Source organism: Vicia villosa, linkage group LG2 (assembly GCF_029867415.1).
Source record: "Vicia villosa cultivar HV-30 ecotype Madison, WI linkage group LG2, Vvil1.0, whole genome shotgun sequence".
Classification (NCBI taxonomy): domain Eukaryota; kingdom Viridiplantae; phylum Streptophyta; class Magnoliopsida; order Fabales; family Fabaceae; genus Vicia; species Vicia villosa.
In genome coordinates, this window is record NC_081181.1 from 223,120,231 (window position 1) to 223,132,217 (window position 11,987).

At 36.1% G+C, this 11,987-nt stretch overlaps 1 protein-coding gene and 1 long non-coding RNA gene across 2 annotated transcripts; one reads left to right on the forward strand and one right to left on the reverse strand.

Moving 5' to 3' along the window:
* The first annotated feature begins 3,325 nt into the window (after positions 1-3,325).
* On the forward strand, positions 3,326-4,934 carry LOC131651442 (uncharacterized). The gene is made up of 2 exons (XM_058921107.1): positions 3,326-3,345; positions 3,752-4,934. Exons 1-2 carry the CDS (start codon positions 3,326-3,328, stop codon positions 4,932-4,934), a joined length of 1,203 nt encoding a protein of 400 aa, XP_058777090.1.
* Positions 4,935-5,329: 395 nt separating this feature from the next.
* On the reverse strand, positions 5,330-7,183 carry LOC131648327 (uncharacterized). The gene is made up of 3 exons (XR_009298117.1): positions 6,804-7,183; positions 6,447-6,574; positions 5,330-5,570 (listed from the first exon to the last, which is right to left on the reverse strand). It is a non-coding gene; the product is annotated as an uncharacterized LOC131648327 (long non-coding RNA).
* Positions 7,184-11,987: the final 4,804 nt, after the last annotated feature.

Sequence of the window (11,987 nt, forward strand, 5' to 3'; positions counted from 1 at the left end):
AATGGGGATTTTGTACAGTTGACTTTTTCAGACGAATCGCGTTTCTGGAGATTTCAAATGAACCAGGCTATCTTCACCAAATGAATGGTATGAATGGATCACATTGAGTTATTGGAGGACCTTGAGCCATGGTTTAAGTTGTGGCACCATGTTCTGATTAAAAAGTCAGTTGTTCAGGTGAATTAGGTCAAAACCCTAATTGTCGACCTGATGAAATTGATGACTGTGGATCTTGAATTGAGACACAATTTCCATTGGATGTTGTCATAGGGATTATTTGAAGATGATTGAAACCTTTGATTGACTTCCTGGGGATTTTTAGGGTTTCCCAAATGTGATCCCTGATTTCAGTCCTTGATAGTTTAAAACCCTATTCTAATGATTTGAAATTTCACTGTTGATCAATCCTTGTGTAGGAGACGTCTTGAGTCAATAGATTAGGACAAAATGATGCACTTGGGGTCTTGAGGTCATGTCCCAAGTCATTAGGTCAAATCCTGAGCAAAAGTCAGGAGTATACTATCTTCAGTCAAAACCCTAATCTGGTTGGTTCAGAGCCTTTGAGCTTGTTGAAATGAATCTCCAAGGACCAAATGTTGATTGTTGATGAAGATGATTCATTTGAAATGAAAGGGGAACAAAACCCTAATTGATTGTTGCTTGTACTGATGAGTGATTTCTTGTTTAAATCCTGCTGAGTCACAAGTAACAAACACAAGCTATGCAATTTGTTAGAGATGCAAATGATGTATATGCAAATGATATGAGGTGGTATCTTAGGTCAAAAATTGGGGTATGACAGCATGGTAATTAATCGGATTAATTTGGTGAAATAAAGTTGAAGTGTTATTTTATAAATAAGCTTAAAAATAAATTTGGGTTTAATTTAAGTTGTTGTGAAGTAAGGAGGGGGTATGCACTACACCGGTTAAGGGCTTTAAAATCGCTTATTTTGGGCTTTAAGAGCGCTGCCAAAGTCAGCGCTGCCGTATGTAACGACAGTGATTTTGAAACTCCAAAAGCGCTCTCGTAGTCCCCCTATAGTAGTGCTTTCTCCAGAAAAGCGCTCTCGTATCCCCCCTATAGCAACGCTTTTTCCAGAAATGCACTCTCGTAGCCCCCCTATAGCAGCGCTTTTTTCAGAAAAGCGCTCTCGTAGCCTCCCCTATAAGAGCGCTTTTACCCAGAAAAGCGCTCTCGTAGCCCCCCTATAGCAGCACTTTTTCAGAAGCGCTTTTGTAGTTTGCGCTTTTTTTATTTTTTATGTTTTTTATCTTAGGCAGCGCTTTTAGTTATAAAGCGCTTTCGTAGGTGGTCCTTTAAGAGCGTTTTTTAAAAGCGTTGTCGTTGCTAAACGCATTATTTTAAAGTGCAACCTGTAATTTAAGCCTCCCTGTTTGACCTGTAATTTATATTTATTTTCAACCTATAATATTTTCGACCTGTAATATATTTTCAACCTGTAATATTTTCAACCTATATTTATTTTCGACCTGTAATATATTTTCAAGCTGTAATATATTTTCAACCATAGGTAGGACAATATATATATATATATATATATATATATATATATATATATATATATATATATAATACAATTATAATCCAAAATAATATATACATCATTATAGTTCATTTACATGTAACTAACTCATGTCAAACAAACTAAATCAGTAACATCAACAATATTATACTTCAAATATTGGCAGCAGTACATTAACAAAGTTATTAACCACCAAGACTATAATATTATACTTCAAAAGTTTGATCGTTTCTCGGCCTGGTCCTGCAAAGTATGAACAGAACAACACGGTCAATTAAAGGCTCCAACATCTGTAGTTCAAATTTTCCAAGAAAACAAATTGTCATTCAGTAACATCAACAATATTATTAGCAACAATTTCATGTGATTTGCAACTCAATCCACCAATATAATGTGTCATCAATCCAGTCTCAAATCAAACTATCAGCACCACTTAACAACAACAAAAACAAAGTTGATTCATATAACAACGTCATCATCGTCAACTAATATTAAGCAAAATGAACCAACATCCACCAAATAAACTCAAACACAAAGTCATTATCAAAATAATGTATTCATAAAACTGTTCACATAATAATGTATTTATACCTCTATATGATTAGTTGCTGAATATAAAATTGACACAATTCCTCTTTGATTTCTTCCAACTTAAGTCTCGCATAAGAAGCAGCATAAAAGTCATCAAATTACTACATAACAAAAACATTATATGAATGATTTAGTTAAATGTAATAAATTATAAGAAATTATCTTAAGCTATAAATTCATACCGTGATTGGAATCTCTAATTGATTCGTTTGAATGATTTTTTTCATAAACCTAAAAATATAGTATCCACAATCTGAACTGTTTCGCTATTGCGGACACTATATAGAAAAACAAATAAGATTTTATAGTTGTCTTGTTTTATCAAGTAGCATAAATATTATAAGCAAAATTGTGAAAATTAATGTACCTGCACTTTGATCCAAGTAATGTTGTTTGATTTAGTCTGGGATACCTGTGCGTCTCTTTGACTTCGGAACACTTGTATTGATCTAAAAAAAATATAAAAGCATATATTTAGATCAATCTCACAAATAATTAAATATATAAATATGCACGAATATTTAGAATGATCCCACTTACGTATCAATCATTGACTTCATAGCCGGATAATTGGTCCACTCACCATCTACCGAATTCAGAAAATATACCACGTATCTTATAGGATTGATAGCAAGCAACAACCAGTGTGCTCTATAAATTAAAACAAAAGTTTATATAAAAATTTTGCCACGGAAAAGAAACAAAGATTAGATGAACCAAGAATGAGAAACTAACCCTACTGGTCGGGTATTATACGCCCAAAGAAACAGACATTCTGTATTGTCGGTGGACAGGAATCTATCGACTAAGCGCTGTCTAACTGATTCTGGTTCCGTAACAATTGTCTGTCTGCTGCAATGGGCGGAAGACACGAAACGGAATCTGTTTGACAATGCAGTCCCGTGCAACACTTTGTCATACAACAACCTTAAATAAACACATAATAAACATTAGATTATTTTCATTGAAATGTGTAAATAAATTGTTCAACTAATTAAATAATATATCGGATGAGTGAATATTACCGGATGTATGAGTGAATACTACTGACGCCCGTATGTAGATCATTCATTATATGTGTAGTGTTGAAGAAAGAGTCCATCAAGTGAATGAGATTCATGCGGTTATTTTCTTCACTGTTTTAAAGAGTTCAATTTTGAAGTGGTGGTTGTGCTTGTGCATGTGAGAATGGAGACAAGTATAGACAAGTGAGTATAGAGAGGTATAAAATTTGAACTCAGAAATCCCCAAAATATTTGATTCTAACATCAAAATTCTTGTTATTAGCCTTAAGTTTTAAAAGACGATGGGTAAGTGAGAGAGGGAGCGGCGCTGAAGGTGTCGGGGGTTCCATCTCCGTTTTCGTATCTTGGTTCTTGACAGCTTTTCCGGTTAGGTGCTCTTTCATGGCTGGTTTTTCTTTGTCCTTCGGTTAGCTCTGAGCATCGGTTACATCATCTCTTCAATTTCGATTTAAACTCCTGGTCTTAGGATCAGGGATCTTGTTGAGGAGGTGGGTTGTTTCGGGTGTTTTCTAGGGTTAGCCGAGGATTCTGCTTTGGATATGGGGCTGTGCTTGTGCTTTTTCTGCTAGGTTTTTTCGATCTTGTGTAGGTTGGGTATGCAGACGGGAGGGTGGTCAAAAGTAACCTATTTGAAGCGTTCAGCGGGGCGGTGGGACACCTTTCCTTATGGGGGGAGGAACAAAAATTCTTCAAGTGGCAAAGAGGTGATTTCCATGTACATTTCAGAGTTCCCTGAGTTTTACTCTGCTAGGGAGCTTTTTGAGCTTTTCGGTTGTTCTGGCCAAGTGGTGGAGGTAGCTATTTCTCCCAGAAGAAACAAGTTCGGTAAGCGATTTGGTTTCGCTAGATTCATCGATGTAGAAGATGCTCGAACGTTAGCGGTTCGTCTGGACAATATAATTATTGATGGCAGGAAAATTCATGTATACTTGCCGAGGTTTACGAGAGTTGCTTTCGGTTCAGGAGGTAGGCGTGAGTTTGTGGAGAAGGCGAAGCATCCTCAACCACAAATTAGGCCACAGAGAGCGGAAGTGGGGAAGAGTAGGGGCAATTGGCAAGCTGGTCCTATCAGTAATAATCCACTTTCCTATGCTGAGGCTGTGGCTTCTGAGAATTCTGGTTTTGTATCAAAAGTGAATGAGCAGGTCCTTTTCGATTTCAATTCTGATTATGTTCTTAGAGGTAGGATGGAGAAGGCTTATGTGGGTAAGGTTTGTATTCCGGGGTCTGCGTACACAATTCAAACTCACATGGAATTGGACGGGGTTTACGCGATTAAAGTAACTCCATTAGGCGGTAATTGTTGTTTGCTCGAAGAAAGGGAAGAAGGGTTCATTGAAGACTTGATTGGTGAAGGCGAGACTTGGTGGAAGTCTTGGTTTTCCGAAGTCAAGAAGTGGGAGGCGGATACGATAGACAAAGGTAGGGACGCGTGGTTTCGAATTTATGGTACTCCAGCTCATGTGTGGATTTCTGAGTTTTTCGTAGCTTTGGCCAAAAATTGGGGGAGTTTCATCTGTTGGGATGAGCACACTGCTAGTGGCGAGGCTTTTGTTGTGGCTAGAGTTATGGTGAATATCCCTGTATCTTTATCGATTCCTGACTCTGTTTCGGTTAATATAGACGGAAGGAGGGTGGTTCTTTTTGTTAGGGAAGATGCGGCGGGTTTGTTTCGATCGTCGACTCGAAATCAGTTGCATAATTCTTCAGTTAGCGTGAGTTCTGACACTACAAAAAATGCTCCATTTGCGGAGGTTTTTTTTGCAATTTGAGGGGGTTTGAACCATCTTCAAATTGTTTAGCGGCAATTTTGAAAAATCCTGCAATTACGTGTGCCGCAGTATTTTTGCGGGGGTTCTATGCAAACGCTGGTATTTTATGCGGAGGTTAATTTGCAGAGGTTGTGACGTCTTTGTATGGAAATTTATTCTGCGGAGGTTTTTAACCTCCTGTATATTTCCCAAATATCAAAATGCACATTTCTACTGTGAGGGACTAGGTTATTTACCTCAATTAATTATAATGATTTCAAATATTTATGTAATTTCTTAATTTACAAAATTTGCAATAAATAAATCATAAGGCTCAAAATAATTTCTTTAAAAGTATAGTCATAAATATTAACATAAATGTACTCTAAATATTAAATATATGAATACATCTCGAATTTCAAAATAGCTAAATAAAAATATTATACTAAGGAAAAACCTTAAAAAAATCAATTGTTGCTTCAACTGGTTAATCATCTTGCATCCATAAACAAATTAAACCCACTTTATGCATTATTTGGCTTTTTTTATCTCTAGTTCTACTTCTGGTTAATCATCTTGCATCCATAGACAAATTAAACCCACTTTATGTATTAGTTGGACTTTTCTATCTCTAGTTTTACTTCCAGGAGTTGTTACCTACAGAAAGCAAATGGCGTAGATGTTTAATATAAATCATGTAGAAATCAATGTCTCGGAAACAAATTAACATCAAAAAGAACAATATACTACTTACTTTAAGCATCAAATGGCATAAAAAAGAATAATAAACTACTTACTCTAAGTAATTTTTACAGTTTCATTTTTCTAATGAACAACCGCTGCATTTTTCATGGAGCTTCTAAGTTTCTTGGCATAAAAACAACATAAATTCTTGGTTTTAACATGAATGATTGTCTTACAAATTGCATAAACAAATCTGAAAAATATTATACTACTACCAGGAAGTAAATTATCATAACTACTTAATGGATTAGTAGAGTCATGCTAATGGTTTTAGATGTATACCCACACATACGACATAAACCATTCTATAAGATTAAAACATTATAGTTGAATGCCCATAATTAGTCTCTCATACCATGGAATGAAGAAACTAAATATAAGAAACTAATCAAATGTATTCAAAATTTTCATTATTTTCTCACACCCTTTTATCTAAAAAATCACAACCTCATCAGTAATTTAATTGGAAGTGTATGGTTATATCGTGTGTCTTATGCAAATGGGGGCTTAACAAGCTACCAGTATGTAAACTTAAGGTATATAAATCTAACGTATGTATATGTATAAGAAACAAAGCCAACTCTATCTTTTGATCCAAAACTAGGCACTCTATATACTCACTGCAAAGAAACATATATCAACTACTGGAAAATTCAATGTATGTAAATCTAAGGTATATAAATATAGTGTATGTATATATATATATATTTTCTATTACTTTAAGGATGGTAAAATTCAATCTCAAAACAGTAAATTTAGCAAATTATTTTCTACCATTGAGCAGCATACCCGTGGGAGTGGTTGACCTAGATTCAAGAGATAACTCGTGGGCAACTTTTGAGTAGAGAAATCCGTTACCATGAGATATCGATTGAGAGAGAAAATGAGAACTGCAAGGGACCAAAAGTGCACCATTCCTAGACCAGCAACATAGATACAAGTTTTTAACGTGAGAATCAAACAATTTCAAAAACATGAAGGCAATGTTTAAGTCTTGTGTTCTTCCCCCAACACCATTCAAAATTTAGAGAAAATAGTTACTTTGCCATTTGCGTATACATAATCATAGTTACTATGAGATAAGACTGTCCAGAAAACTACTAAAAGAAAATCAAAAACAAAGTTTATGCAGAAAACAATTTATACCTTGTTTATAGTCATGTAACTTTCCAACATCTTCACAAGACTCAAATAATAAATCCAAATTGGGATCAAAGTGTACAACAGGAATTTCTAGCAGCCAGCGCTGACGTTCCTCAATTTATTTGCTCTAACTTATCCACACATCCTATAAGCGTGTAATTTGGTCAAGGAACTGTGATGATGTTTGTGGCACATGAATGAATAAAAAAAGTAAATCGCCAAGAAACCAACTAACATGGAGCTACCCACTTATTACTGAACATATCTAGTTAAAGCTTATTGCACGTGTGCCTAAATCTTAGTTGAAAACGCAAGTCATATCATGTTACTGCAAATTCATATAAGGATTCAGAAGTAATAAATTAAAAGACAACGAAGTAAATAAAAATGTAGCTAGATACAATCAACTTAAAGATGCACTACAATAATAAAAATAATGATGGAGAAACAGAAAAGTAACACATTTCTCTAAAGGCATATACAGTTTTAGTGTGATTATAACATCCAATCAGCTGGGCACCCCTAATTTCTTAATTTGTATAAACTTATTTTCATTTATTAGAAAACATTTCACATATGAATGATCATACTCTATAAAAGCTGACATATATACACAATAACAACAATCAATCCATTTGAAAGCTCGTACTAGTTTGACAAAATTGCCTGTATTCATCCAAGTAGAATAAATATATTAATTGTTGGAAAACTCCCATGGAAGAAACTTGACTCCTCTACACAATTTTTAAGATTCATAACACTAAAAGTAAATTCCTATTTACCTTATAGAACTCCTAATTTGAATCTGATCTATCCATATGACATCTTTTTAGATTAATTTTAAAATTTCAAGTTTAATATAGTCCTTCTTCCCATTTTGTAAGGTTAAGTAACCTTTCTTGTACCTGCACAATTAGTTACCTGTGAAACTTACATTCTGTAAAATTCATCCAAAGAATTAATTTAAAACATTATTAATATAATACTCTTGAAAGGAATCAATTTAGATCATAAATACTCTTGAAAAGGATGGGCAATAAACAAGGAAATAACAACATATCTCAACTTTAAACCACAACACTAAAACCCTTAACAGTTATGAAGATAAAACAGGGTTAAGCATAATAAAACCCTAAAAATGACATTTTTAATTAGCACAAATTAAAAAAATTAAGAAATCATTCCACTAACAAATAGTGATAACAACATAATGAAAAGGTTGAGCGATCAAACAAGAGAGAGAGTAGAGAGGAGGCTAGTAGTAGTTTACCTGAGAATGTATTCGTTGAACGACAAAATTACAGAGAAATCAACGAGAGGGACGATAGATCAAGTGAGAGAGACCATCGAGCGAGAGAGACGATTGATCGGATGAGAAAGACTGAAGAGTGAGAGAGATCGGCATGTGACAAGTTTTCTTCAACCTATTGTTTCGTCATTCTTCAACCTATTTTGTATTTGTTTTTTTTTCTGATAAATTCTTTAGGTAAACTGAATGGCTATTTTGTTACTCACCTGAATGACTAATTTTAAAAATCAAAAATGTTTTTTTGGCACAAATAAAATAAATAATAAATTGAGAGCTAAACCGTATTAAACGCAAGAATAAAAAAAGTAAATTCTAAATTAAAGGGGTAGTACGACGCTTTTTTAAATAAAATTGCGGGGATTTTTAAAAAACCCCACTAACTAACTCTCGTTATTTATTAAATTTTTTGTAGTGTGAATCCATAGATGAATGGAATGTTGCTTCCTTGAATTCGGAGGAGGTGGTGGGATCAAATAGTGAGGAAGACGGTATAGAACAGTTTTCCGCGTCGGCGAGGGGACATACAGTCTTGCAGAGGGAGGAAGGAATTGCTTTGTCTGAGAATGTTCCTCTGGTTAATAATCTTTCCAAGGAACAGAACGTTTCATGTGATCGAATGGTGGGGCAAGACGGTTCGAAGGATAATGCTAACGTTGGATTATTTGACACTTCTTTGGCCAATTTCCGCAACACTGTGGAGGCTGGGGGATCAGGAAAAGGAGCTTTAAAAGGACTTTCTGCTGCTGTGTTAAGTGATACCATTGTTTCTTGTTCTTCTCTGGCTAGCGGAAAATCAAATCAGGGGGTCTCTTTTAAGGCAGCTGGAGACGTGAGTATGGTTTCAGATTCTATAGACGGAGGGCATAAAGATGTCAGTCCTGTCCGGTTTTGATAAGAAATTTGGCTGAAGCTGGTGGGGGGAGAAGCAGAGGGAAGAGGGTAAAAATTAAACAGCTGGCTGAACTGTACAGTGGTGGATGTGGTGGTTCTATAGGATTAAATTATCGGTTAAACACATGGGCTGCGAGGAAGGCGGGTGTGGCTGGCAGTAAGGGTTCTATAAGAAATGATAAAGGTAAAATCCATGATCACAACAAGAAGATGGGAGGTAGCTTGACTTGTGGGAGGTCGGAGGATTTTTACGGGGAACACCCGGATGAATCCGATATTCAGAGGAATAATGGGAGGCAATGGGAGTTCGTGAACTGCGATGTGGAGGAAAAACTAAAGGCGGCTTTTATTGCTTTGGGGGTCGTCGAGGTGGAGGGGCAGTACGAAGTTGTGAGTAAGGGTGTAGACTTGGACTATGGGAATGTAATCGTAAAGGAAGGAGGGAAGGTGATACACAAGGTTGATCAATGATTATCGGATCATTAAATATAAGAGGGGGAGTGAATGCAATCCAAAGGAGGAGAATTAGTTCCATCATCAATACTAGTAAGGAGGACATTTTTTTAATTCAAGAAACAAAGGTGACCGATATGAATGAGAGTATCGCTAGTAGTTTTTGGAGATCTATGAACATTGGCTTTTCTTTCTCGAATTCGGTAGGTAGAACGGGTGGTTTGATTACCTTGTGGAAGAACGACTCTTTGTCGGTGTTGAATAGTTTCAAAGGCGATGGATTTTTGGGAATCAAAATCAATTGGAAAGATAACCTTTATTACGTGGTGAATGTTTATTCTTCGTGTGACTTTATCAAAAAGAAATCCTTGTGGGAGGAGTTGTTACAATTGAAGAAGAATTGTGTGGATGGTGAGTGGATATTGGGAGGAGACTTCAATGCTATCAAAAATTGTGGAGAGCGAAGGGGGAGGAGGACAACGAGCAATAGGAAAGAAGCGGTTTTATTCTCGGAATTTATTTCCAAGAGTGAATTGGTGGATGTGCCTTGTAAAGGGAAAAAATTATCTTGGTTTAGCGGAGATGGGAAGGTTAAAAGTAGGATCGATCGGTTTCTTTTATCAAGTGTGGTGGTGAATAGATGGCATGTGACCGGTCAATTGATTGGAGATAGGGACGTTTCGGATCATTGTCCGATTTGGATAATGGTGGACAATCGAAATTGGGGTTCTAAACCATTCAAATTCAACAATGAATGGTTCTCTCATGATTCTTTCATTCCTTTTGTTGAATTAGAATGGAAAAATTTAAAGGTGGAAGGAAGAGGAGATTTTATTCTAAAGGAAAAGCTTAGGCTTTTTAAAGACAAACTCAAGAAGTGGAGTAGGGAGGTTTTCGGGAGGATAGACTTGGAGATTGAAGAAGGAGTTCGTGACATAAATTTCAATGACGAAAGGTTAGATCCCAACTCCTTAGTCTCTTTTGAAAGTAACTTGGCTAGTAGAAAGGAAGCGTCGAATAGATTTTGGAGGAATATGAGGATAAAAGAAAATATGCTACTTCAAAAATCTAGATTATCTTGGCTTAAGGATGGCGATGCAAATACTAATTTTTTCCATAAAGTGATGAAACAAAGAAGAAGAATAAACCACTTAGGTCCTATCCTTTCTTCAAAAGGTTTAGCGGAATCGGTGGAAGGTTAGGGAGGAGGTGTTTAATCACTTTGGGAATAAATTTTTAGAATCGGAATTAGTGAGACCTTTATTGGATGATATTGATTTTAGTGCTATTAATTCCGAGGAGGCGGAAGGGTTTGAAAAGCATTTCACCGAGGAAGAGATTAAGAGTGCGGTTGGAGATTGTGGCGGGAATAAAAGCCCGGGTCCGGATGGGTATTCCTTTCTTTTTTTTAAAGAATTGTTGGCATATCATTAAAGATGATTTTATTCTCTTTTTCAACTATTTATTTGAAGGTGGTTCCATCTCTAAAGCTATCACTTCCTCTTTTTTGACGCTTATTCTGAAGAAAAAGAATCCGATTGGTTTGGATGATTATAGAGCAATTTGCTTGGTTGGTTGTTTGTACAAGGTGGTGGCCAAACTTTTGGCGGGGAGATTAAAGCTTGTTCTTAACTCTATCATTTCTCCTAACCAAAGTGTTTTTGTTCCCGGTAGGCAATTGTTAGATGGTGTGGTTGTGGCAAACGAAGTGGTGGATTTCGCTAGAAAAGAAGGTAGTAATTGTATGCTTTTTAAAGTGGATTTTGAAAAAGCCTATGACAAGGTTAGTTGGACCTTCCTTCGTTACATGATGAATAGAATGGGCTTTGGGGAAAAGTGGAAGAAATGGATGGATCTTTTGGTATTTTCTAGTAACATGTCGGTTCTAGTTAACGGTAGTCCTACTAAGGAGTTTAAAGTTCATAGAGGTTTGAGGCAAGGAGACCCTTTTTCTCCTTTCCTCTTCGTTTTGGTGATAGAAGGGCTCACGGGGCTAATTAGAAAGTCGATTGAAGTGGGGGAATTTCAAAGTTTCAATATTAAAGGGGCTTGTAAAGTGGATATTCTTCAATTTGCGGATGACACCTTAATTGTGGGGAGTGGCAATTGGAAACATGCGTGGGCGATAAGGGCGGTGCTTAGCGCTTTTGAGGTGGTGTCGGGGCTCGAAATTAATTATCATAAAAGTAAGTTGATTGGTATTAATTCTAACCCTCATTTTTTAGAAGCCGCCTCCCATTTTCTCTCTTGTAAATTGGAAGATAGTTGCTTTTATTTTCTCGGTATTCCAATTGGTTTCAATCCTAGGAAGGAAGCTACTTGGAATCCTCTTTTGGCAAAAATGAAGAATAGGTTGGATGGGTGGACGAATCGCTTTTTAAATTTGGGTGGTAGAATTACTCTTCTAAAATCCGTGCTTAGTTCCTTGTGTATTTTCACTATGTCTTTCATGAAGATGCCGACGAAGGTGGTGAGGAAATTTACTAGCATTCAAAGTAGATTTCTTTGGGGAGGTGTAGAAGAAAAGAAATGTA